This window comes from Pelodiscus sinensis, chromosome 6, assembly GCF_052426305.1.
Source record: "Pelodiscus sinensis isolate ZL-2025 chromosome 6, ASM5242630v1, whole genome shotgun sequence".
In the NCBI taxonomy this organism is placed as follows: Eukaryota; Metazoa; Chordata; order Testudines; family Trionychidae; genus Pelodiscus; species Pelodiscus sinensis.
Genome location: NC_143057.1, coordinates 9,786,334 through 9,813,821, shown reverse-complemented (window position 1 = coordinate 9,813,821; position 27,488 = coordinate 9,786,334). Strand labels below are relative to the sequence as shown.

The 27,488-nt window shown below is 49.6% G+C and overlaps 1 protein-coding gene across 7 annotated transcripts; it reads right to left on the bottom strand.

Moving 5' to 3' along the window:
- Positions 1-795: 795 nt before the first annotated feature.
- SLC46A2 (solute carrier family 46 member 2) lies at positions 796-27,217 on the bottom strand. 7 transcript variants are annotated; one of them, XM_075931402.2, is made up of 9 exons: positions 26,865-27,217; positions 24,359-24,445; positions 20,218-20,352; positions 15,712-15,947; positions 12,888-13,785; positions 10,754-11,898; positions 8,522-8,605; positions 5,663-5,819; positions 796-3,139 (listed from the first exon to the last, which is right to left on the bottom strand). In XM_075931402.2, the coding sequence occupies exons 6-9, from the start codon at positions 11,820-11,822 to the stop codon at positions 3,082-3,084; spliced, it is 1,368 nt and encodes a 455-aa protein (XP_075787517.2). In that variant the 5' UTR covers positions 11,823-11,898; positions 12,888-13,785; positions 15,712-15,947; positions 20,218-20,352; positions 24,359-24,445; positions 26,865-27,217; the 3' UTR covers positions 796-3,081. The 7 variants fall into 7 exon arrangements, 5 of the variants coding, with proteins under 5 accessions (XP_075787517.2, XP_075787518.2, XP_075787520.2 ...); XR_016349841.1 differs by lacking the exon at positions 796-3,139 and adding an exon at positions 8,069-8,439 and having other exon boundaries at positions 5,680-5,819; positions 26,865-27,005; XR_016349840.1 differs by lacking the exon at positions 796-3,139 and adding an exon at positions 8,095-8,439 and having other exon boundaries at positions 5,681-5,819; positions 26,865-27,005.
- Positions 27,218-27,488: the final 271 nt, after the last annotated feature.

The following is a 27,488-nucleotide window of genomic DNA, read 5'->3' as shown; positions in this document are numbered from 1 at the left end:
TGTGTAGGGATGTGAGTTGTGCAAGGTCTCTCACAGCCAGGACTTGACCCAACCCCCCCCAGCTCTCCTGCAACCATATCTAGCATCTTGCTTGCATAACCAACCTTTCCCTATGGAGGCACAGTTAAAGGGAAAAATTCTCCAGCGGTCTCAACATAAACAGGTATGTTTGCTTTAGATACACTGTCCTGTTTATCTACTTTACACAAGGTGCTGAATCTGGTTTTAATCCTCATGGGAGTGTGGCTCGCTTACATCTAAGCAGTAACAAGCCACCAGAAACTCATGGCATTCACCCAAGTGTTCTGAAAACGCAAATGAAATTGCAGAACTGGTTTGCAACTTGTCCTTTCAATTCAGCTTCTGTATCTGACTGAAAGATAGCTAACATGACACCAATATTTAAAAAGGGCTCTAGAGGTGCACCAGTAAGTCTAACGTTATACAGAGCAAATTAGTTGAAACTAAAGAACATATTTTGGTAGGGGGAAAGTCAACATGGCTTCTGTAAAGGGAAATCAAGCCTCACTAATCTGCTAGAGGTCTTTGAGGAGTCAACAAACATGTGCAGTGTACTTAGATTTCCCAAAAGCTTGTTACAGGGTCCCTCAAAGGCTCTTAAGTTGTCATGGGATAAAAGGGAAGATCCTCTCTGATAAAATAACTGGATAAAATACAGGAAACAAGGAGACCTCCTCTCCCCCGCCCCCCAGGGTAAACAGCCAGAGTGCAAAACTTGAAGTTGAAATGAAGCTGCTCAAGACACTGTAAAGTTGTGAGTATAGTGTGCATTTTTTAACATCAAATCAGGGTGCGCATTATCCATAGTTTTTTTAAGTTTTAAATTCACTGTTGGCAGGCATGGGCTGGGCTCAAGATTTTATGGTAGATGAGACCAAAGCAGATGGTCAAAATGAGCCCACAAAACAGGAAATGAATTTTAATGTTGATCCATGCAAAGTAATGCACATTGGGTGACAATCTCAACTAGGCATTAAAAAAAATGGGGACTAACATGAACCACTCAAAGAGAGTTGTCTGAAAACATCCACTCAATGTGCAGCAGCAGTCAAAAAACCACCACCACAAACTGGGTTAGGAATCATTAAACAACAGCTAGAAAATAAGAGAAAACTTATCTACGGTATATAACTCCATGGTATGTCCACATCCTGACCACTGTATATAGAGGTGGTTTTCTCAGCACTACCTTTAGCACTAGAAAAAAATTCAGAAAAGGGCAACAAAAATTATTAGGGGTTTGGAATGGCTGCTATATGCCACAGTAATGAGCATGGAACTTTTCAGCTTAGAAGAACCCAAGGGGGATATGTTAGCGGTCTATAAAATCATGACAAGTATGGCAAAAGTGAATAAGGAAAAGTTATTTACTTGTTCCTGTAACACAAGAACTAGGGGTCACCCACTGTAGCAGGTTTAACACAAACACAAGGCAGTATTTCTTCATGCAACTCAAAGTCACTTTGTAGAACCACTTGCCAGAGGATGTTGTGAAGACCAGGTCTTTAACAGGGTTAAAAAAAAACTATGTAAATTCATGGAGGATCAGTCCATCAATAGCTATTAGGCAGGATGGAATCCATAGCCTGTGTTTGCCAGGGGCTAGGAATAGGCAGCAGGATCACTTGATGGTTACATGTTCTGTTCACGCCCTCTGTGGTAACTGGCATTGGTCTGACCCAGTGTGGCTGATCTTATGTTCTAGTTCACACAGCAGGGTCACCTTGCCTAGTACCCCAAGTCTGTCAGGTAACTGCTCCCTTCCCTCCCCACCCTTAAATGGTACAGATATGCTGGGGGAGGAGGGGGGGCCTGGCCTTAAGCTTACAGGACAGCACTCCTCTGCCCCTGCCAAAGCACTTAGTACTGACACCTGTTCAATAATTCTGTATTGCTGCAGCTGTTTGTTTACAACTTGTTAAAAAAAAATGTGTGGGAAGTGAGTTTATTGGCTAAAGTCAGGATTGGTTTCCTTATGCCTTCCTGAAATAGTTTAGGCTGCAGCTGATTTAACTTGCCTTCAATTTTTCATCCAGTTGGAGTTGTAGCTCCAGTGTTCTTCAAGTCTCAACTGTGTGTGTTTGTTTGAGAAGTCCTATGGCACCTTAGAGACTAACAAAAATAAATCTTATCTCTAGCTATCTATCAATCATGAGCACAACCTGCTTCCTCAGAGGAGCAGTATTCTTCAAGTGAGCTCTGCTCCTACTTCCCTGCCGGTGCAGGACCTATGCCTGTAAAACAGTCCCTGAAGGGCACAGTGGGATCCAACTCAGACAAAGGGGCTTATTTCCAGGCTGAGCAGTATGTTTATAGTAACTGGAGACTCCGGGTGGGGGGGAGAGACTGTTCTGCAAACACACTAAAAGGCCAGGGACTCAAGAGTGAGTAAAGCTCTGGCATGACAAAAACCTTGTGTCTTCCCCTCAGGTCAGCATCACCCAGGAAAAGGGGAAACACATTGAGGGAAGCCCCCATTCCTTCTCTCTGTACCTTGCTGGCCTTAACGCCCAGCCAAGTTAATGTGTAAGGTGAGGGAAAAGGAAATGGTGATGCTCATGTAAACTCAACTTTCCTCTCACCAAAATCTCCCCTGCACCTCCTAGATTCCTTGTTGCAATTCTTCCTCCTCTCTCCCCTGCCTATGAATTGTCCTTAGTTTCCTCCAGGCATTGCTTCTGAAGCATGATGGCAGGTATCTTTGGGTGGGGGAGTCTACAGCCTTTACACTACAGCCCAAAAAACTTTAGCCTGGTAGTAACCCTTGAACTCTGAGCACTATCGGCCAAGATCTTGTCGTCCCCGCCACCAGCATAAATCTGAACACAAATGCTGCAGGACTAACTCCAGAAAAGCTCGTTTACCACTGCTGTACCCCGGAAGCAGAAGACAGGTAGCCCGTGCACTGCTATAATCTCAGAGAACATGGTTCAGTTCAGCCTCAATCCAAAGTGCGGCAGGTCCCAAGAGTTGTGTCATCCATCATCAGTCCTCTGCGCTCTCTAGTACCGCAAGATGCTCTAATTGCCTCTTGGAGCTAAAACTTGCAATGGCGTGCCATCATTCCGCTAGGAGCTCAAAGGAGCCAGATGTTGAACGTTGCTTGTAGGCCACAATGCTGTAGAAAATAAAATGACACTCATGTGAACAGCTGCTCCAAGTAGCCAGATTCACGGGGTGCTGGTTGCATTATTCTAGTAGGAATTTGGCTGGAGGACGAGGAGGGAGGGGGACTTAATGGCTGTTTTAATTGGGGGCGCCAGGGCTAGTGTTGGACATGCTGAGGGCCACCCCTCCACCCCACTTGGTGTGTAGAAATTTGTGTCACCAGAAGGGGGAATCACAGCGCAATACCGTTTGAGACCCCCCTGCCCTGGAGAGCTTACGTAGTGCTGCTTGCTGCCACAGGGGGGAGCCAGGCACATTGTAAACCACCTTCTGTCTGAGTACCACTGTTACACTTTAAACTAGGGATGTTTGTTACATATCGGTTAATTGAATAGTCCAGTAACCTCATTAATTTGCATTGGTTAGTTGACTATTCTATAGTCCCTGGGGACAGGGCTGGCAGTGGCGAGGGGTGACCGGTGGGAGCTAGGCCGCCAGGGGAGCCCCTTTAAAAACCAGCTCCTCTTGCAGACTGGCTGCTTGTCGCCCTGGGCCGTTGCCTCTGATAAAGAGGCAGTAGTGTGGGGTGACAGCATCCCCTGTCTGGGGTGGGGCGGGTCTGAATGCCCGGACCCGGCCTGAACCGAAACTGAGCCAGGCTGCCTGCCTGCCCAGCTCTTCATGCATTTTAAATGCAGAGCCACAGCGGGGGTAGATCGTGGATCCAGCGTGAGCCAGAACTGAGCCAGGCTGCTGGCCAGCCTGCTAAAAAAATTACCGGGGGCAGGGCAGAGGGAAATGTGTGTAGTCACCTATAAGCTTTTGCTTATTAGTTAATGGACTACACTCTTACATCCTGGCTGCGTCTAGACTGGAATGATTTTCCGGAAATGCTTTTAACGGAAAAGTTTTCCGTTAAAAGCATTTTCAGAACAGAGCATCTAGATTGGCACGGACGCTTTTCCGCAAAAGCACTTTTTGCGGAAAAGCTTCCGTGCCAATCTAGACATGCTTTTCCGCAAAAAAGCCCCGATCGGCATTTTCACGATTGGGGCTTTTTTGCAGAAAACAAATCTGAGCTGTCTACACTGGCCCTTTTGCGCAAAAGTTTTGCGCAAAAGGGACTTTTGCCCGAACGGGAGCAGCATAGTATTTCCGCAAGAAGCACTGATTTCTTACAGTAGGAAGTCAGTGCTTTTGCGGAAATTCAAGCGGCCAATGTAGACAGCTGGCAAGTTTTTCCAGAAAAGCGGCTGATGTTCCGGAGAAACTGGCCAGTCCAGACACAGCCCCATAGTTTAAATGGCAGCTGTTAACTAATTGTGCATTGACCTCATGGAAAGCACAGGACACACTCCAGATTATTTACAGCTTCAGTAGCTGAGATAGCAGGCATTTGGTGGTGGGGTGAGTAGCCATGAGCCTGTAGGATTCCATGATCCATGACAATGGTATGGGCATCCTTTTGTACGGATTCTCACCAGGGTCCAGGCCTGCTGCTTGCAGGTAAGCCACCTCCCAGTGGCAAATATTGAATTAACTGTGACCCTACCTCCCCTGGACCAGGCTGCTAGCTGTTGTGAAAGATGTAAGCAGGCTTTGACTCCAGTCTCACAGTGAATAGTCTGCCTGCCAGCTTCCTTGTGGTGAATAATAGCAAACACCCACTCCCGCTAGGGTAACTTCCCCCGTTGGCAGTAGATCGACAACACGGGTATCATAGGGCAGTGGGGCGAGGTGGCTATTCCTGTCTTCCTGTTCCCCTGATACTAAGGGTGGGCCCTAGAGGAAAGTTGATCCTTACAGACAAGTCCAGAAGGACTTTTATTTAGGGAGCATTTATTTTTGTTCTGCCATTAGCACCGCATGACCACAAACTGGGGAGTAGGGGAGTCTCAGGATGGTCTCCTCTAAGGTAAAAATGGCTTTGAGTTGCTCATTGAGCCGTGATTCAGCTCCATCCTTCCAGAGGTGATTATGGCACAGGGCTTCCATTTCCTCTTTGCATAGCAGTGCCTATATCCAGCAGTTGTATGTGTGTGTGTGTGGGGGGGGAGGGTTACGCCACATCTTAGAAAGGAGGGTCGTGCTCCTGTGTCCACTGCTAGGTCTGTCTCATTCCAGGCTCTGGCCTACAGCACAGAGCTTGCGGCTGCATCGCTGCGGCTGCACTTCGGTAAGCTTTCTAGCCAAGCGCATCCGCTCTAAGCTGACGGGAGAGAGCTCTCCCATTGGCTTGATTGCTCCAGCCCCCGGGGGGGGCTGTAGAAGCACTTTCACTGACACAGCACTGCCCACTCCAGTGCTGAAGATGGCACGAATTACATCACTCAGGACCAACGTGTGTGTGTGTGTGTTTTTTAAAGGACCCTGTGGTCTTAGGCCGCCTTTGTTTTTAGTCATATAATCCATACAGTTGGTAAGAACAGATGCCATTTCCCCCCCCTCCTCGCCCCTCCATCTCCTCCTTTGGCATGTCACTGAAAGGAGAACAAACAAACAAACGCTGAACAAGATCCCGCCCCTTTCTTACCCGATGGGGATGATACTTAGGCAGCTAGCGACACAAGACAAAAGGAAACAGAACCCGCTGAACCAGTCCAGTGTCTTTTGATAGATCTTGTTGTAGGCTGTAGATGTAGCTACACCAGTGATCACTAAAGACAGCTGCAGCAAGACAAATGCCTTCCCTGTAAACAAGCAGATAAATCATTACTCTCGGCCAGAGCCTCAAAACAAAGAAGGAAAACCACTAGTGGTGGTGTCAGCATGGAGGGAAAGCCACATCCGTGTCTAGAGCCAGTCTCTCGGATGCATAATCACTGTCGTTTTGAATAGCATGGAACCTGTAGAAAAGACCACCCCTGTGTCAGACCTACTACAGATTGAACCTCTCTAGTCCGGCACCCTCGGGATCTGATGGGTGCCAAACCAGAGAATTTGCTGAACCATGGGAGGTCAATATTGTCTAGCAGCATTGGCTCTTAGAAGACATTCAGGGCTAAGTACCAGGACTGGTGGCTGTAAACAAACTTTATGGGGCTTTGGGAATCTTGTCCACACTCATGAAGAGTGAGCATCGGGCTAACTAAAATCATGCCAGACCATGGACGTTGCCAGACTAGAGCATTTCAACCTGTAGCCTTAGGGAGGTGCCTTAGCTCCTCTCCTGTAGTTGTGGCCCACATCTGCCAAGGAACCAAGAACAACTGAATGCTTAAGTAGTTGCCATTTGTGTGTTTGTTAGAGCTTTCTTCTTGACCACCTAGACAAATGCCCCTGCCATCTGTTCTCATGAAGTGAAAACTCAGCTTTATAACTGTGTGTGTGTGGGGGGGGGGGGGGGGGGGAGAACGGGCGGCTGAAGCAAACCCACAGCACTACATGCTCCAGAGAAGAGTTTAAATTCGGTTGCATTTAGTTTCTAAGACTTTTTCTTGTGCATTCACTCGACCCCAGAGCTGCCCATGCCTGTGGCAGTTAGAGGGCAATCCAAACCGCTACATTCAGATCTTAACCTCTTTCTCTACCCGCCAGCCTTTCTGCAGGATCAAACAGGAGAAGAAAATGTTGTGAGGGGGGAAAAAGAGTTAACTGGTTAAAGCATTATTATGGAGGCCAAACATGTGAAACATGCTGCCATTTTCCTATGAAAGGGATTAAGAAAACTGGTCGGCAGCCAGGGAAGAAGTGGGGATGTGTTAGTCAAACTCCTCCCAGTTCAGTCTCCTCTTTCTGCAGTGTTAGGTGTTGGTAACTTGTCGTCACTAGGTTTCAGGGGCACTAGCATGTGACGCCGAATAGGCACAACCCATATTTGCCTTAGTTTAATTCTGTCCCTACGGAATCGACTGCCAAGTGAAACCATTGGTCTATTTCACACGTGAAGCTTTATCTTTATGACCGTGAGGATGAGCAATGTAACTATTTTCAACGAAAAGCTCCAGTTCTTCGACAGCTAACAACAGAGGCCCAGCCATGAAGAACTATCACACGATGCCATTGCTTTAGCATGTGCTTCTGCTGAGGTGGACGGAGAGTAAAGACTGATGTAACTCTGCTCTCTGAAGGAGGGAGATCAGAGATGTGTTGTTAACTCAGCCACACTCGGTTAAAGATCTGTTTTCAAATGGCTCATCAGTGTTTCATGTTTTAATAAATGGTGAATTGCTCCTCTCCAAACAATGGCATGTAACAATGGTTTTATCACTCTACTGCCCATATTACCCATGTCTAGAACACGCTAATAAGATCTAATAATTCTCTAATAATTATATAAAAGGAACCCGAATAGAGCACGTCCATTTAGCCAGCCTCATCTCAGGGGCTGTGATTGGGGCCTTCTTTTTCTCCGGGAATCAGCTCCAATCTCAGCCATTGCTTGCAAACCACTAGTGTGCTGATGGCCCTACACACTTCTAGTGTGGACAGGCAAACGGTCTGAAAGGAGAAGCAGTCCTCCTATTGCAAACTGCAGTCCACACTTCTAGCTCTGTCTACATGGGCAAAAACAGGCGTGTGAACTTAGCTTCTAAGCAGGAGCGGCCCAAGGCCGGCTGCAGCAGCTGGCACCCTAGGCGGGGCAGCGCAATCGGCGCCCCTGCCTGCACGACCGTCAATGGCCGTGACGTCATCATTGGGCACCCAGGCTAGCGGTGCCCTAGGCAGCTGCCTAGCTCGCCTAGGCTCGCAGGCCGCCCTTGCTTCTAAGGCTGTTCCTTAAGCCCTTTCCTTTACGGTAGCCTGACCAGAGCCCCTCCCTTTAAGCCTGTTTGGGCAACAGTGCAGAACCTTTCAGATCTCACAATGTAACCAGCTCAAACAATCTCAAAGATATTCAGTGGCGGGGAGGAGGGGAGGAAGGGTTTCCAGTTGCTGGTCCAAAACATTCCCCTTTTGCCAATAGAGACAGGGCCTAGGCATTTGCACTCCTGCTTACATCTATAGGGATGAGGGCTGTCATACCGAGAGTAGTTCTGATAACTGTGGAATCACCAGTGCTTGAAGGGCGCAGCAGCACAGGTAGAAAGGCAGTGCATGGTTTGCTCCAGCCTTGCTTCCCTGCTCTTCATCCAGCCGTGCTGTGAAGTTGAGCTGTGGCATAAGTGTCCACACTAGGTCCTTCTCCTACTGCCATCTGATCGCACCGAGTGATCTCCTAGAAGCAGTCCTGGAAGACCTGCGGCTGGGGCTAATACTGGATACACCCCGAGAGGCATGGGGGCAAGCTTGTCCTTGCACCCCAAAAGGCCTCTTCCGGTTCTAAGGAGTAGGACTTATTAAGCAGAAAGCAGATGGCAGCTCTTCCACCTACACGGAACGAGAGCAATAACCATAATTGGGTTGCGGTCCCATTTGCCTCACCCCCATACACGCAAATCGTGTTACTCACCATAGGCCGACCCTCGGACATGTTTGGATAACACCGATCGGATGGTTGGCAAGGGGATGAGCGCAAACAGCATTACGGACCGAGCTGTAACACAAACAGATGGGTCGCTTATGTCAAACCATCAGCCCGCTGCCCCGTCTTGACTAAGTCATAAGCTGCAGATCCGGGGTGGGGAGCCAATCACAGGCGACCGCTGTTGTGTCTAGGATTCACTATGCGAGGTGGGCACTGTGGGGCTCTTGGTCACAGAAGCTATTCTTGGTTTCAGTTTCTCTCCACTAGGAATAAATAATCCTCGTGTTCCTGTAGGTCCCTGTCCCAGTCTAAGGGCCCTCCCCCCACTCACATGAACACACCATAACAGGGATGAGGGATACTCCTCTAGAGGCCAAGCCTCAGGGCTTGTGATCTCAGGATCCTAGCTTCATGCACAGAAAGGATGTTGTGTGTGTCCCCTACGAAAGCAATGGCTCTGCCATTGGGCAGTCCTTAGATTGTGCGCTCTTTGAGGCCAGGCCTGTCCTTTTGTTCTGTGTTTGTCCAGCACCTAGAGCTCCTAGGTGCTACCACTAGACCAGTATTAACCTCTTACAAGCAATGCAGGGGTAGAGGTTGATGATGGCAGCTATTTAACTATGAATGCTTTTGCTTGTTCCCCCAACTCTTATTTAAATTGGCTTTATGTTGAATAAGCAAAACCGTTTGGAAAGTCTAGTCCCCTTGTGTTTCTTTACTGTTCTTGGTCTCCATTAAGAATAACTGTCACTGGCCTTTCAGCTTCCATCGATACTAGGGATATGAAGGTTTAATCCGTAAGATCCAGTAGATCCTTTAATCCTTTGATCCAGTAGGCCCTCTCCCGCAGACACACATAGATCAGTTTAACTTACTTCACTGGGCGGGAAGGGGGTGGAATATTCACCCTCCCAAGCACCATACGTTTTGCACACACAGGCTATCATGTAGATGCAGCCTTCCTTACTTCAACCGACGTTGGATAGATAATGCTACTCTTTGAAGCTGCTACAGTAGCTATAGTTGACAATTAACAAAGCTTGCCCGGCCACCAGAACTTATGCCTTATTGTTAAATAACCACCACATTTGTTCAATCACACCTAGTCCAGAGGAAACTTCCTGTTCATCTTTGCCTAGACAGGTAACCACAGCTTTTTGCCTTCTCATCCTCAGACTTTTCCTCACAAAGAGCAATATTGCACATCAATAATGGGGTCTGAGTAGTATTAATAGCAGAAAAGAGGGTTTTTTTCCTCCTATACAAACCTGCCACTGTTCAACAGTTTAGATCTGGGAGATGTTCTAATTAAAAATCGTCAGCACTAACTAGTCTTTAAAACAAATGTTATACACACACACACACACACACACACACACACACACACTCACTCCACAGTGAGATCTACTTGCCATCCCTGCACTACACATACGCCAGGGGCAACCTGCTGAAATCTACTCGCCACGGGCGAGTAGATAAAGAGATTTGTCGAGCCATATGTGTGTGTGTGTGTGTGTGTGTGTGTGTGTGTGTGTGTATGTGTATGTGTATGTGTATATATATATATATATATATATATATATATATATAAATATATATAAAATAAATCAATGAATCAATGAATAAATAAATAAATAAATAAATAAAGGATAGGTAGAATATCCCAAACCCCTCCTTGAAGCCAACACTGTTAATCCAGCAAAAACGGGGGAAAAGATGGGGCTGACCCAACCCCTCAGAGCTCATGGAGTGAGGTAAAATTCAGAGCTGAGCTGAATTCACACCTTGGGCTCAAAATGGCTGCTGGTGCAGTGGGGGTTAGTGGGGGTCTGCTGCCATCTAAGGGGGACCAGAATGGGGAGTCCTAGCTCTTGATGACCTTTCTGTCACCCAGGTGAGGCTGGAACAAGCTTGACCAGAGAGCCAAAATGAGGAATGTGTGGGGGAGAGGATGGTGGGGGGGGAATAACAGAGGAGGAAATTGCTTCTCACAGCGTCACCATTTTGACCTCATCATATTTAAGCCCTAATGTAACAGGAGAATTGTGTGGGTGAATAGTTTCCTGTGGCTAGAAGAGCCTCTCAGGAAACGAGCTACGGCTTCTACACAGCATTCAGCTGAAGCATGTCCCTGTCGGCACCTCTCGTTTCTCAGCCTGCCTGCCGCCTATGGTCCCTCCCCGGGGCCACAACCAGTCGTGTCCCCGCTCCACTCACCCACGTAAAACAGGAACGTCCAGCGCACAAAGGCCATGATGAAAATGCCAATGCTGAAGGACAGCATCCCGATGATGATCATGGTGGTGTCTCTCAAGTACTTGGAGAACACAAAAACCCCCAGGAAGCTGGTAATGAAGATCATGTAGCCAGCTGCGTTGCCGTAGCCAATATCCACTGGGCCCCAGCTCAATGGTTTCTTAAGCAGAAACAGTGGGAGCACGTCTATGGCTCCAGCGACTGCCAGGTCATACAAGACAGCCCCGACGAAGAGCATTGCAATGATGAGTTTGGAGGGTACCTGGGGAGCATGGCCCTCGTCCTCACAGGAGCCTGAATTCCTTCCAGTTCTCCCATCCTCCTGTAGCTGGCTGTCAGGCTGAGCTACATCCTTGGTTTTGCTGGGCACCAGGCAGGCGCCTTCGGGCGTAGGCACTTTCAGAACAAAGAAGCTGTAGAGGAGGCAGACGGCATAGAAGACAATGCTGCAGATCACCAGCACGGTGCCCTGTCGGTAAGTTAAGTGGGAGTGGATAAAGATGTGCCCGGACGCTATGCTTCCCACGAAGCCTGCTATCCCATAGGTCAGCTCGATAACAATCAGCCGCAGGGACCTCCTGCGCTCAGAGGAGCCCAGGGACCCCAGAGCCATGACGCCGGCCCAGTAGGTGGTAAAGCCCCCCGTCAGCCCGTTTAAGGCTGCCGCCCCGAACATCACCTCAATGGGACACTCCAGCAGGATGGGGAGGAGCAGGAGGGAGCGGGAGAGCAGGTAGCCGAGGAGTGGTAAGCAAATGGCGATCTTCCTGTCCTTCCAGTCGCTGAGCTTTGCCAGGCCGTAGGCCGTCAGCAAGGGGCTCAGGCCCAGGACCAAATTGTAGATGATGTAGAAGTCGGAGACGGCTTTCTGCTGCCTGTCCTCCAGCACGTGCGCCGGGGCGGTGGCGTTGGTCTGGTTGTAGTAGTTCTTCACCACTAGCAGCAGCCCTGTGTCGTAAAAGGAGCTGGCTAGCTGGGCGCCAGCCACCACGGGCTCAATCCAGGTCCTCACCGCCAGCCCTCCAACCATGGTGGCTGCTGCTGAACCGGCCCTTGGGGCTCTTGGGGAGCTGCCTCAGAAGGTCTGGATGTAAAGTGGCTCCAGCCTGCAAGTGAGGAGAGAGACAGAGAGAGGCGTGAGAGCAATGCTGGCAGCATCTCCCGCCGCGCACGGCCCCATGCAGCTCCTGTCTCGGCTCTCTCCCCTGCCTGTGGCAGGGACGCTTTGGTGAGTCTGCAGCACACCCTCCCCCCTCCTCCTGCTGTGTGTTCGAACCGTCACGTGGCCCTGCCTTGGGGAATTTCTGTCTCACTGGAGGAAGTGAATGTCCCCTGGTTGTGGCTTTTTATTTCACCACCCTGAGCTGAAGTGTGTGGAAAGGAATCTCAGGGAAGCAGTGGCTACCTCTAGCCGGGCTGGGGGAGGGCTGACGCTACTGGACGGTAAATCCTCCTCATGTTGCCCCCTTCACCCATCAGTCCCCCCCCCCCACTTGTTGCAGGTGCTTCTGAACCTGTTTGCTCTTCCCCCCGCACCCAAAACCTTTTCAACATTTTTAATAGCAAATTGTAACAGGCTGGGCTGTCCTTACACTTTATGGGGCTTTACACAACTGAGGCCACCCCCCCTCTTTTATCCCCGCCTACGGCATCTGTCTAGGGCTCGAGGCTTCTTCTCCGTCCCCCTCCCCACCCCGGCATCGCTTCTGTCTGGCTCATGGGCTGCCGCAGAAGCACAGAGGCTGAGGGCTCCTCTCCGCCCCCAGCCTGGCCGCAGGGAGCTCTCCCTAGCGCTGGCTGCTGGCCAAAAGGAGCGTGCGTGTGTTGGGGAGGAGGGGGGAGAAAGCAGGGAGAAGGCAGCCCTGCTCCTGACAGCAGGAGAGAGCAGAGAGGGCAGGCAGACACACACCAGGCAGGCTGCAGTCAAGGTGACAGAGCATACAAGCTGTAGAGCGGCTCCTACACTAAGCTCCAGAGGTCCCAGGTTCAACTCTGCCCTGTGGCAAACCGAAAAAGCCCACACCGCTGTGTATTTTGCGTATGCCCAGGAACAGTCCTGGTACCAGGAAAAAAAAAATAAGCCGGCTGCACTGACCTGTCTCCACAGCCGCTCCTGTGCAGTCAGCCTCAAGGGAGCTCTTGCCTTACACACACAGCAGCGCCAGACTAGAAGGAAACTCCCTGCCCCGAGAGCTGAGTAACCAGTGAGCTGTGGAGTCGGGGGTGAGTAACAGGACACAGACTGGAAAGCGTGTAGGAACACCGCCCCCTCCCCCGGGTTCTCCGGGGTGTGGAGACACCGGGAGCAGAAGGGGACTGCGAAAGGGAGGCTGACCAGCCGGCCATGTGCTGGCTGAAACCAGCAGAGCTTTCGCAAGATCCTCTTGCCCAACCCGCCCCCCAAAGCAGCCTCTTCCCATCAAATCGTCCTGCCACGAGGGCTGCGCTGCCTGGCTCTGTTAACGGGGAGTTGCTAGGGAAAAACTGACCCCCTCTTCTTTTTGTCCTGAGGCATCGGGTCCTGCCTCACTGCTGGGTGGGACTGCAGGTATGTCTGAGCAGTGGTACACAGGGAGTGGTTTGGCCCCACGGGAGCACTGTATTCGTGGATCCTGGGAGCGTGGGGAGAAGAGCCCCATGTGCAGCACACACCGCCACATTCCCAAAGAGAGGCAGTGATGTCACAGTCATCTCTGTATCCCTTCCTCTTCAAGCATTTGAGGAAGTGAATTGTAGCTCCCTTCCCCCAATACCCTAATCCACGTGTTAGTCTTTGAATTGCCACTGGACTCCTAGTTATTTTTCCTGCCTGTCGTCCTCGGCAGGATTTGCCCGGCCAAGCAGGGCTCCCAACAGTCAAGGTAGGACCTTGGAGAGTGTCTTGGAGTCCACCGAGTGGCCTCCAGAGCTCTGCCAGGTCTGGGAGCAGGACTCGAAGAGGGCATGAGGCGCTGTGTGGGTAATCGCAGAGGAGCAGTCGTGTTCGTCTGGATCTGCGAAAACAACGAGGGGTCCTGTGGCACCTGAAAGCCTCACAGAATGATTAGGGCAGGAGCTTCCGTGGGCAAAGACCCATTGGGTCACATGCTTTGGAGTGGAAATTAGAGAGGCAGGCAGAAAGCCCACAAAAGCTTATGTCCAAATCAATCTGTGAGTCTTCAAAGCAGGGAACTTTTTTGGGTCAGGGTCCACTGACCCATGGAAAAAAAAAAAAAAATCAGTCGGGGGCCACACCTAAGTGAGAAAAAAAAAAAACCTTTCACGAATGTGGCCCTCAAGGAGAAAGACACGCCCCACATTCCCCTCCCACACCAGAGCCTGGGGGGGGGGGGGAGCCTAGTAGATTTTGTGTGCTAGAGCCACATGGTGGGGCAGTGGGGGGGGGGGGGGGGGGGGGGGAGAGGCTGGAGCACCAGCATAAGCTCCCCAATGCCTCCGGAGCCAGAGGTTGAGGGTTATGGGGATATAACATTTGCCTGGGAGCACAGAGGGGTGGGGCTCAAGTCCCGGCCACCCTGGGAGCATCCAGACAGCCAACCACACAGGCTGCCCCAGGGATGGAGCTGGCTCCTGCATTAGGAAGGCAGGATGAGGGACCCACTGAAGGAAGGGTAGTGGGGTAGGTTCTGGAGTGGCCTAGGGGATATGGCATTTGCCTGGGGAACACAGGACAGATAAGGGGGGCCCAGAATGTAGGGAGGATGGGGGGCTTCTCCAGTGGATAAGGTACCCACCTCCAGAGCCAGAGAGGTCAAGAGCTTGAGCTCTGTCTCCCCCTCCCCCTCCATCCCTCACCCCAGGACAGCCAGCACCAGCTTGGTGATGTATGCACCAGGCACCCTTGGGACATAGGACAGATAAGGGGCTGGATTCAGGCAAGCCAGGGGCCGCATCCGGCCTCTGGACCTGAGGTTCCCCACCCCTACCCCACGGTGCCACAGGACTCCTCAGTGTATAGGTGGGAACCCCTGTGAGGTAATAGGAAACTGATAACATGGCCTTGATTAGCCACATCTATCTGGAGCCTAGATCCCAGGGGGGCAGTGCCCGAGAAATCCCCAGGGTCGAGCCCAGGGAAGAAAGTAGCTATTGTTTGGTAGCCAGCAATCCCACGCACAGTGGAATGATAAAAGTCCCTAATATTTTAATGACTAATCCCAACAGCCATAACTGAGCACTCCATCAGTATCAGGATGGAGACACAAAACATGGAGCGACGGAAGGAGAAGCAAACTGATGACTAACCTAGCCCTAGTCCTTGAAGGGAGGGGAACTGGGAGCAGGAAGCATTGTCTACAGTTTCATTCCATTAATTAACCCTCTTGGAGATCTGTAGTTGCAGCCATCTATATTCTTTTGCGTCCTACGCAAGAGCAGCAAATGACCAAGGACCGATTGCTCAATGATTTCACTATCCTGTTGCACTAAGGCTGCTCTTGTGTTTGCTTTGGGTAAACCAGGATCTCTTCTCCTACCCCTTCTTCCCTCCACGCTCTCTAGGGATGTCCGAGAAACAAAAGCAGGGGAAATACACGCAGCAGTATAGCACCTTGATCCCCACCGGCCAGATAGCCACCACTCAAAGCATCATGTCTAAAAGCAGGTGGGAGGGCAGCCTTTAACGAGGTTAGCACAGCCTGCGCCCTGCAAATCTTGCTTGGGGCTTTGCTGTGTAATGCAGCTATCCCCAGATCATGTAGGAAGTGCAGGGGCAGCCTCTGAGCACTAATCTTCAGTGGTGTTACTTGGGACGCAGACTGGTCTTTTGCTCCACTTCCCAGGTGGGACCCAGAGCATTATACCATGCTGCACTCAGAGCCAGATTAACACAGGGGCTTTTGGGGTGGCAGCCCAGGGCCTCAGGCTAAGGCAGGCCCTACAAAAATAAATCCATAGTTATATACTCAGTGGTCACCCACCTGTCAATTGACTGGTGGATCCTGGCACCTCTGCCAGTCGATCGTGATCTCTGAGGCCACTAGAAGTCTAGCAGGTCTCAGGAACACTGCCTGCATGGCTCCATGGAGCTCCTAGAAGAGGCTGGCCGCTGACACATCTCTGCATCTCCTGTGCGAGGGGGAAGAGGCTCTGCGCGCTGTCCACACTTCCAGCACCATCCCTGTCGCTCCCATTGGTCCTGAATCTGTGTGCCTGCCTGCATAGGAGACACCTATGGTAAGTGCCTCCCAACCGGAGCCTGCACCTCACCCCTCCTCCTGCACTCCACCCTCCTGGCCCAGGTCTGAACCCCCTCTTGCACTACGCTCCCTCCCAGAAAGAAACTAATCTAACAGCTGTTCTAAGGTAAGGAGGAGGCTCTTTTGAATTAACGATGTGCTATATGTTTGAAGACTGAATGTCACCACAAAAGGGCTTTACGTTAAAAGGCAAATAGAGTGTTAATGGCCTCAGTGTCGTAATTGTGATAATTTTGCTTTAAATTGGGGAAAAGATTTGTGTACAGGAGCCAAATTGCTCTGGGCTCACATTAATCCAGCTTCGGCTGTATCATGGTGTCTGTGGATAGCCAGAGAGATACATCGCATATCAGAGGGGTAGCCGTGTTAGTCTGAATCTGCAAAAGCAGCAAGGAGTCCTGTGGCACCTTATAGACTAACCGAAGTGTTGGAGCATAAGCTTTCGTGGGCAAAGACCCACTTCGTCACACGCATCTGATGAAGTGTCTTTTTGCCCACGAAAGCTTATGCTCCAACACTTCGGTTAGTCTATAAGGTGCCACAGGACTCCTCGCCGCTTATTGCATATATGAGAGATCCAAAAACGTCATCGACCTCCCACAACCAGATCACACCACGCAGCAGCTCAGCCCTCGGTCAAGTCTGGGCACAGAGAGAAATGCTCTGCCTGACCTCGAGGCCAACCAAGTGGGGCCTTAGTAGGCCAAAGAGGTTAGGAAGAGAGTGAGTCACACAACTGATGACACAGCCCTTCCCCATGGCCTCTCATTTAAGCAGGTATGAAACTATTTAGTCCAAGTCAACACCTTAAACTCCACCCAGAAACTAATCCAAAATCAGGCCAGGCGAAGGAGAGCTGGCGTGACAAGTAGGGTTGCCAGATGGTTTCAACAAAAATACCGGACACACTTGACATTCCATCACAATCTACATTCCATCTTATTTGAGAAAATATAAATGAGAAAATAGAAAAGAAATGTCCGGTATTTTCTAATTGGTTTCCCGAACAAAAAGCTCAAATACTAGACTATCCAGTTCAAAACCGAACACCCGGCAACCCTAGTGACAAGCTGTGGGGATGAAGAAGTGTTTGCTGCAGCAAAGCCGCTAGAAAAGTTCTATTGGAACGAAACCCTTGATTTTCAGTATTGCTTTGTCAGGTGCTTAAAAAACCCTCCCCTGAAGGACACAAGCTTTGCTGCCACAAGTGCTAACGTAAACAGTGTTTGTTGACGGGAGCGAAGAAGCAAATGTTTCTTGTAGTAACTGTGCACGTGGTTATACTTTCACATGCCTAGTTTGCACGGCCTGACTTTAGTGACATGATGGTGTCAATGCAGCCTTGCTGCTAAAAGCGCTGTAGTGTAGCCATAGTTCCACGGACAACTGGGGGAGAGGAGTCAAGGGGGCCCCAGGGCCCAGCAACACAAACGGGCCCAACCCTCCCAGCCATTGGCACTGTTACTGCAGCAGCAGCAGCAGTCAGAGCTCCCGGTCCTTTACATCGCTGCTGGAGCGCTGGGCCGGGCGCTCTGGGCAGCTCTGAGATGGGGTGGGGCACGCTGCTCTCCAGGCAGCACTGAGGGATGCCAATCTTCCACCTGAGGCCCTACCCCTTCCAGCCTGGCGTGGCAGCCCCTTCCATTAAAGTCGATGGGATACTCATGTAAGCGGCTTGTATGTCTCTCAGCCTATAGGGCAGGGCTACTCAGAGGTGGCCCACGGGTGGGATCATTTGAACATGGCCTCTACTGGGAACACGCTCCACAACGGTGAGGTGTCTCCCTCACAGGGTGAGCAATGAAAGATGCAAGCGGACAGGCCGGCTGGAACAGACGGGTACAGGGTGTCTGTGTTTCTAGCCCCCAAGGAAGAGGTGCCGGGAGTGCTGGGGCATTGTGGGAAGTGCTTTGTATTCATCCCCGTCAGTGTGAAAGAAGCTATTTGCCTATAATTGCATGCATATGCAACCACATTTAAGTTGCAGCCCTTGGCATGTGCGTGAGTGTCATTGTGGCCCCCAGAGGTTCCGAAGTTGGGTAGCCCTGTTACAGGGCATTACACCACCAGAGGCAATGAGATGGGTTTGGATCCCTATGGGGAGGTGTCTGCGTTGCCCCTGCATTGGAAAGTGATTCACGACCGGTTATCATCTGTAACAACCTCTGTGGTTTCAGGCCGCTGAGAGGCAGAACTGGACGTGGTGCTGGTGTTATTCTTGATGGAGGGTATTGACTTATCCATTTTCCTCACCGGGGATGTTTGATAAGTTGGAAGAGAGCAGGCAAGGCCAGAGCTAGGCTAACTAATGGCTGTTTTACTTCCCCTTCAGAACTGCAGACTGGAGAAGTAGAAATGGCAGATCTCTCTGGATTTTTCTCTCCTACCACATTTATTTATTTTTCACTCCAGAGTCCTATGCTGAGCCAGCGAACTCCATGTGCTGCAAAAGCGGCGAGGAGTCCTGTGGCACCTTATAGACTAACTGAAGTGTTGGATCATAAGCTTTTGTGGGCAAAGACCCACTTCGTCAGATGCTACTCCTCTGATACTTGACTCCATGTGCTGCACTCACTTGTGTGCTGCTCCCCTTAGTGAAAAAATCAGATCACTGCAACTTCCAAACTACACATTTTATCCAGGATTTCATTCTCTTTTGGGGAACTAGAAGTAGTTAAGTGAATGAATGGGATTGTACAATGAATGGGATCTCCCCACATTAACCCCCTGCACATAGGGAGGAAAATATTCCTTGATGGTATTGAACAGAGTCTTAAAGCACCTGGCTTTCATGTAACCTTTTGGGAAGGGGGAGGATTTAGGCCTGGAAAAGGTCCGAGCCCTGTCTTGGTGGGCGTGCAGTGGCCTACAAGAGGAATAACAACAATATAAGGTTAAAAATTCCAAGACTGATACAACAAAAGTGTCAGCTGTGGAAAGATTAGAGCCATCAGGCAACTGACAGAAAAAGGGGGAAAAAAGGATCACTGTTGAATCTAAAGATGTGTGGAAGCCTAATTTGAAGGAAGTTATTCAGAAACAATGCTTCTTGTCTACCCCGTGTCTATATTTTATTTCAGAAAGCGCTGCAAACATATATGGCAAATAACAAACAAACTAAGGATGCAGACCCTGCTCTGAAGAGTTTATGCATTTGAGAAGTTGTAAGATGTCCGGAGAAAGACAGAGATGGGGAAGGCTTATGCTAAGAGCAACGTGTGAGTAGCCCTGTGGCACCTTCGAGAATAACTGATGAAGTGGGTTTTATCCACACTCATGACACTGTATATATTTTTGTATTTCCTCAAAGCGTGTACCCGGGTGTTATGCTGTCCTAGCTATTGAAACAAAACCAAGCAAACCAAACACACACGGAAGGAAAGCTTCACTTGTTTTCAGTCTTAGAGCTGTTTAAAGTTTGCCAGACTCCTCTCTGCTTAATGTCAAGTCAAACAAGTGCACTTCATTTTTAAAATGATCTACAGATTCCACACCAATGCTACACCTCTGGGGATGTTTACACGCTTAATCGATCCCTTATTGCAGTCAGCAGCTGTTCTCACCGGGGTGTCTATGTGAAACTCCCACAACTCAGAAACTAAGCTTTTCCGGCATAAAGAAAGCCAACTGCCCAGAGCACGTCAGACACCCTGCTAGTTTCTAATGAAAGCTATGGACGGTTAGCAGCTTCCTTCGGTTCAGCCCAACAGAGCTGGTGTTGGAACACCAGCATCAGGGCACGGTCCTGTCCGACAACAACAAACATGTTATCACACAGCAGTGGGATTGTGTTGCTACTTCTCTCACTCATTTTTTCATGCATATACTTAAGGGCTTCCAGGTAACCTCAGCAGATGAGACACAGCAGTCAATCTCCCCCTCCCCCCCCCAAAGCTTGGAGAGGTTTCCATTATATATAGGGCTTACATTTGCTTCAGTGGCTCTCAGCAACCGCTGCTATAAACATTATTCTGGTGCCTCAGTCTGTGGCAGATCTTTACCATCCATAGAAGAAGAAACTGAACCTGGCTCACCCATGTTTAAATGCCACACCCCATTCCTTAGAAATACCTTAGAACAGTGGTACCCAACCTGGGGTCCGACCCCCCGAGGATATTGCAGGGGAATCCATGAAAAAAAAAAAAAAAAGAAATAAAAATGATAATAGAAAATAAGTTTTAAATAAATTGCAAAGTTACAATCAATTATTATTTTTAAATTAAATACCTTCCAATAATGTTATTCATTGCTGTCCGAAAATCTATGTTGTGGCGCCTTCGTGTGATGAACGATCGTGACGGTTAGAAGAGTACAAACGTTGGCCATACATTCAACATGGCTCCGCGGTTGAAATCAGCCTCGCTGAAGAGAAAGGAGACTGATGAGCAGAGTGATTAGATGTTCTACTTTGTGGATGCTTCAAACAGATGTAAGTAAACAAAAAGTGAGAAAATACTCCACTGACTACTACAATCGCGGTTAGAATTGGCTTTGATGGGGTCCGCGAACAGTTTGGGAGGGTTATTGGGGATTGGCGCATGGTTTGGGGAGGTGATTGGGGGTCCGCACTAGTGAAAAGGTTGGGAACCACTGCCTTTGAAAATTAGCTGGAAGACACTGACCTTCTATTACGCTCGTCTTGCCTATTAGAAAACAATGTATGCGTTGCAATAAATCCCAGGGAGCATATATCATGTTATTGTCCAGCCATTCCTGCAGTCTTTTAACTAGAGATTGAGCCAGTAAACAAAGGGCCAGGAGCTGAACCAGGGATTGATTTGGCCCCCGGGAGCAAATGTCTGCTTTACAAAGCACATCAGACCCACGCAATTTGAATTGCTGGGATTTCACTGGTCTTGGCCAAACGCATTAGCTGCTGTTTATCTTTAACCCTTGTTCTTTTTAACGTAACATGTAATTTCACCTGACTTCGAAATGGTTCCCTCAACCTCACAAGAATAAACTATATTAAAAGCCTTTCTTTTAGTTATCAATCTGTCTGGCTTTTATTTCCTCTTCTGACATCATGGTTTTTCCACTGTTTACAGCACTTCTCCATCTGTCTTATTTTTGCTTTCCCGATGTGCAACTTCCTGGACCCTTACGTAAATGCAACCTTTTAAACATATTCATCAGCTGCCTTGACTACGGTCAGGTTATTCGGAAGATCATTTTGACCCTTCACCCCGTCTCTTGTCACACAATTTTGATCTGCAAAATTGTGGCGGAGAGGAAAAAATTGAGTTGTGCCCCTTGAATGTTTCTATAATGTTCAGAAAGCTTCTTCCTTTCTATTTTTTTTTCCAAATTGCATTTTATCTTCACTCCCAGTTTGCTGGAAGTCTCCTTGAAAGATCAGAATTCTGGGATTGGGGACTTTTCCTGGCCCTTAACTAAAGGAATGGGATGTTGAATCTGAAGCTTAAAAACTTAAGTTTGACAGGTGTTCAAGTCCTGAACAGGTGTTAAGAGAACCAAGCATAGCCAGTGCTTTCAACAACCGAGTAAAAATTTCTGCTCTATTTCTGTTCTACTGTCTATAGATTCTTGCTGCTCACAGTATCTGAGCACTTCAGGTTTCAGTGCCGTGGTACCTGGGCTACCGTAAAATCAGTTTAACCAATTATCCACAGACTTTCCCAGCAAAAACAAAGAACTGAATTTACACGAGAGCTCCTTTGCTCTCTGGATGATAGAGAAAAGGTGAGTCTGATAAGAGGGCCAGTCTGGTACAAATACGGACACTATTCCTGTCAGTAATTGGTCAGGAGTTGTTGGTGATGGGAAGGGGTCAGGGAAATGGTCTTTCTCCTTCTATCAGTGCGCAATGAAAGCGGGAACCTCGGGACTGTCTGGTACTGAAGTGTAAACAATCCCTGCTGCTGAATCACCCTTTTAAAAAGACCAGAGAAATGGAGGAAATGATGAAGCAGAAGAGACACGCATGTGAGGTGTGGGGAAGAGAGTAACAGCTCATCCCAGCTGCTCTGGCACTGGGCCTGTACCAATGCCCTGCCTCAAAGCCCTGCTGCTGACGCCACAGCCGTGTATGAACGGCCCAGTTTTTCTTCAGCTTTAACAGCGACTTTCTCCCCCTCCAATTAGAGAATTGTTGAACCGCGGCCTCCTACACAGAATACCTGGGGAGCCAAACTGTGACACGCAAATCGTCCAGCGTGTTTTGAGGGACTCAATCTTTTTGCCTGGAGAGACACAGCAGGAAGGCTAGGAGGCTTCAGTGCCAATTAAGGACTCATAATTAGCCATGTTCACACAGGCTAAGTGCTACTCACGGGGGTGCCACTATCTGTTGAGATTGTGAACTCCCTCGTTTGGTCAGTATGTTAAACTAACCTGGCACCATTCAGTTACAGCTGAAGGCCTTTGCTCACCTCAGCTGATGGAGGACGGAGTCGCCCCTTTACCTCCTGCTGTAAACCAGCTCTGGTATCTCGCGAGGGGTTAGGTTTGTGTAGCCATGTTTAGCTGGCCCCAGCCTGGACACTCCCTGCCCTGGACTATACCCAGTGCAGCCCCGTAGCCCCGAGGATGAGCTCCCACAGCTGACAGGCTCCTCGGCCCAGGCTAAGGGGTTGCTTAACTGCCGTGTGGTCGGTTCAGCCTGAACATCTGCCTCTTAGGAACCTAGAGCCCGGCTCCTAGCCAAAGGCTGAACATCTACACAGCAATTCAACAGCTCCTAGGCCTCAGCGGCTGGCCTGTGCCCAGTGGCTGGTTTTTAACTGCAGGGTAGACATATCCTGAGAAGCTAGTGGCAATAACCCACTGTACTGTTATTCCACAGATCAGAGCACTCAAGAGTGGAACCTGAGACTACCTCATGGTACCCAAGCACCTTATTTGTGCTCCCCTGTTCTCGCCTCCCTACCCCCACCTGCTGCAGGTCCCACAACAACCTCTCTAAGGAACTGTTCTATACTGTGCAGCCCAATGCATGCACTGGGTCTGCCGCCTTGGGCATCTCAGATCCCTGGCCCCTGTCTGCTGGTACAGAGGATTGGGAGTGGGGGTCAACTGGTCTACAGAACCTACATGCAGGAAGATGAGACTCTGGTGTCCTTTCCAGACTTGGACTTTGGTACGTCCACCTAGATCAGGGCGCAAGGCACCTGTAACAGAAGTGTGAGGAGGAAAGACAGACCCAACGATGGCCCTTAAATGAACTCACTTAGAACAAAGACTATACTGAGGGAGGGAAGAAGAGTTTAGGATCATTTGCTGGCAGAATGAATCTGACTTTCCTGGTGCCTAGGTACTAAGCTGGTAGCTACATTAGAAATACCTATATGGATAATTCACTTACTGCATACTAGGGATGTAAAATCCCGTTAATTGGTTAACCGACTAAAGCGGGATCCAAGCTGGGGACTGTTTCAGCCAGGATGGAGCAGCCCCCAGTCTGCGGGGTTCCTGCCCCTAACCCCAAAGAGTAAATAAAAAGCCTTCGTTGACTGAGAGAAGACCATAACTCTAATGCCATCGATAATGACCTTTGAGAAAGCAAAACCAAACCACTTCTTCTAACTCCTTCAGGTAATAGGGAAGCGCTCTGCAGTAACAGGGGAGGTGGTAGTTCCCTTTCTTGCATCGACAGGAAGTGTTACATGAAGCCACCCTTCCTTCAGATTGCTTTCATAGTTAGAAGCTGAAACAGAGCGAGCGAGCAAGGCTAGTTTGGGTTGTAGACTATCCCAACAGGGCAGGGTAGGGAGAGTGGAGCCTGATTTCTTTTGTTCCCCCTATCCTGACCCAGAAACATGTCTGTGGTTTGATCTACCTGATGCCTCTTGCTCAGCCTAGCAGTCTGAAGGCTACAGAAAGAGGTGGGGGAGGATGGGTTTTTTGTTTTGTTTTGTTTGCTAAGATGGATGCTAGAAATCCTGAGTGGTAAACCAAACCTGAGCCATACTCAGCACACTCAGATTTCATGAGACAGTACTTTGGCATCGTGAATTGGCTGCCACAGGAGATGATCTTATTTCCATTTTCCCCACCAAGACAAACATCCTTTACACAAAGAGAGCCCATAAGGAGGAACAAAAGTGCTGTGGGTCTGCATTATGAGCCTTGTGAAAAGGAGCGCATGTCACTCCTCTGGCTCTCTCTCTCCTACCTTCATAAATTTGGAGGGACACATTCCGAGGCTGTCAAGGGCCATGTTGGCCAGTGGGCGTAACTGATGTGCCAAGGGATCATGGCAAGAAAAGCAGTCAACAGGCAGGTGTAAGAGACAATAAGTAGAGGGGACGCTTGCTTATTCTTATCGCTTTCCTGTTCTTTGCTGCAACCCTACCCTGCCTGCCCCTTTTACAGGAAAGTTACACCCAGTTACTGTTGTACAACTTACCCAAACACGGACCAGCCCATCTGATTCTGTTTCCAAAGTTGTATTTGGATGCCGACTCCTGTGCTAATGTATTACACCAAAGGTAGTCTGTGCCAGAGAGAGGAAAAAAAGGGAATAACTTCACTGAATGTTATTTTTTTTTAAACTGGGCCTGCTTCTTCTTCAGCAAATCTTCTTACTGCATTGTACTTAGTTCCCTTAAGAGATTTTCTTGTATGGAACTGCAGGTAAGATGCAAGTCCTAGGTGGGTATATACCGTAAAATCTCGAGTATAATACGCACCAATGTATAATGCACACCCTGACTTTTGAATCTCAGCATAATGAAAAAACGGAACTCCTATATATAATGTGCACCCCGCTGTACATCGAGTTTACCTCAGACATTTTTCTTTAAAAAGGCCAGGAGCCGACCTGCCAGCACCAAGCCCAGCCTCGCCCACTTCCCGGAGGCGACCCCGGGCTGCAGGAGAGCGGGAGGGAGGGACACTCCCACCTGCAGGCTCACTCGGGAAACTTGCGTGCAGCCTGGGGAGTCGGCGGCGGAGTTTGAAATCTGCCCCCCGCCCCCCTGGACAGCTGCCCACGCGCTGCACCGAGCTCACGCCTGCTGTGGGGACCCCCTGGCGCAGCCTGAAGGAACACCGGGCTTCAGGCAGGGTGCTGCAGCCTGGTGGCGCTGCTGGCTCCTCACCTTGTCTGGGAGCCTGGTGGGGTGGCGGCTCCTACGCCGCGCTGCCGTGGGAAAGTTTCGGGGGGGGGGGGGAGTTCCCCGGCCTGGGGCTACTTACAGGTTCATCGGCTTCTGTGAAAATAAAACTTTAAAATATAGCTCCTATGTATAATGCGCACCCTGACTTTGACGCTAAATAACCCGGAAAAAAGTGCGCATTATACTTGAGATTTTATGGTACATGACAGCCAGTCTCTGTATTTACCTACTTCCTAGGACTGGACAGCAGGGGTCTGTCCTTGGGAAATAAAGCACCTACTTCTGTACATCCCGGTTTGCACACTAGATGTCACTGTCACTGCACACAGATCCACATGAGCCAGTCCATTTTGCGTATGTGGCAGCAAGGGAGGGGTAAGGGACTTCGATAAAGCAGCTTTTGGGCAGCTCCATTTTTCTCAGTGATTTTTCTGCCCTGTCACTCTGCTATGGCTCTGCCAACGAGAAGGGGGCAGGTGTAGCAGTGTATGACTAGAGGCATGGCATGTTCCCACACCTTGGTGTTTCCAGCTACCCTCCCAACTGAACAATCACATGATACAGCATGACTAGTATCTACATACAGCAGCAGAAGCCCTTATCTCAGGGACAATGTTCCCTGTAATCTTTTCCATCTGCATGCGGAATAATTTTTTCATGTGCACCAAGGAATGTGCACCACCAGTGAAAATAAAACTTAGCTGTGGGCACTCTGCTAATCAGCTGGGCCGCATTTGAATCTCTCCTGAGTGGCTACACAAGTGGACAGTTTACAGGAACACTGCTCAGGGACCAAGGTCAGTCAGGCATTTCATCAGGCCTCATTTGCATTTGCTAAGATGTTTTAAACTCACTTCTTACATTATTACTAGCACTGAGCTAAATTATAGCTAGTGCCAAATTCTGAGCTCCCCATTGGGCCTGCTTTGGCTGCTTCTCCTTCAGACATCCCTTGGTTTTTGTCGCTGACTCAGATAGTGAGCGGTATGTGGGCATGAACCAGAACTCTGGCTCTGAATGCCCCCTACGGTTGGGGAAATTCAGCTCTGCGCTTCAGTCCCATCTCTAATACGAACTGTCGGGATAAACTCACTCGATTGATTTCTGAAGCGATAGGAACCAAGGCCCAGCACCTTAAAGATTCTTAGGTGGCAAACGCCCAGTGAAATCAAATATCTCAATATTGTCGGTGATCTGGTCCCAGTCTCAGTTCCTGCCTTTGCCTACTGCCCCACCTCCCAACACGAGTCCAGCCCCCCTCCTTCCCTTGTTGTGTCCTCTGGAGCCATCTCATCACTGTGGTAAGGCACACACATCTGTGCTACTGGCCTGACTCCCGGGCATTGCTAACCACATGCTAATTCTACCTACTGCCAACATGGCTGCCTAACATAGTACTCTTCACCTAGGGCCTGTCTGGCTGAGAGGAACCGGCTCCATCTCTAATGGAGGGACGGAAAAGCCTGAGGCGGTTTAGCAGAGGCTGGCGTCTCAGCCTCCCAGCTTCCAGGTAGAAGTGCTTCTCGCTCACCAACTGGCTGAGCGCGCCGGTTTGGAGATTGCCAGCCATCGCAGTCCTTGCGTGTGGGCAATTTGCAGAAAACGGTGGCACGAGGCCTCTGGTGGCAGAGTCTGCAGGGCTCCTGGTGACTTTGAGGTTAATTTTCACAGGACTAGTTTAAATAGCACCATGTGGAAAGGGGTCTGAGTCAGATAGCTCCCTTGCCCCCACAAGGGGAGCCACGGGTCTCTGTTCCCTGACAAGCTCCCAGCCCACAAGAAGCACCCACTTACCAGAACTCCGGCTGGAGGGCACTCATGGTTGGGCCTCTCTGGCGGTAACTCTGCTGCCTGTCCCACTGGGGTTTGGGAAGGCTCCCAGCTGTGAGCCCCGTGTCCCAGGACCCTGCGGCACCTCAAGCTGTTGTGTCACCGACGGCGGGGGGTTTTGAGGCAGGTGAGAGGCCCTGGGACATTCCCCCAGGAGAAAAGCCTGTGGTTAGAGAATAGTGATTAGGCTGAACAAAGACCCCAACTAACTTACCCATTACCAAGATAGCTTCCCCAATTATCACCTCTGATACCATTAGCTCACAGACATCTACCCTTCCCCACCTCTAATATCATTAACTCACAGACACTTACCTTCCTCCCTCCCTCTCCCCCCTCCCCCCCCCCCGCATCCTCCTCCTGTTCTGTAATGTGATTTGTCCTTTTCATATGTGTTCATTTTTTTTAATTGTATCCTTTGGTATATATGGTTGTGACTATTTTCTTCCACTATTTGATCTGAGGAAGTGGGTCTGGCCCATGAAAGCTCATCATCTAATAAACCATCTTGTTAGTCTTTAAAGCGCTACATTGTCCTGCATTTTGTGGCTAGAGAGTGTGGGCCAACGGCTCCCTTCCTTCGGTAGG

What these genes read in the sequence shown, in the direction of transcription:
- SLC46A2 (XM_075931402.2), bottom strand. Translation starts at nt 11,822, where the DNA reads ATGGTTGGAGGGCTGGCGGTGAGGACCTGGATTGAGCCCGTGGTGGCT. An exon ending in GACGTTCCTGTTTTACGTGG is followed by an intron (nt 8,606 to 10,753) that starts GTGAGTGGAGCG and finishes TTTGTGTTACAG; the next exon opens with CTCGGTCCGTAATGCTGTTT. An exon ending in TGTCCGAGGGTCGGCCTATG is followed by an intron (nt 5,820 to 8,521) that starts GTGAGTAACACG and finishes GCTTGTTTACAG; the next exon opens with GGAAGGCATTTGTCTTGCTG.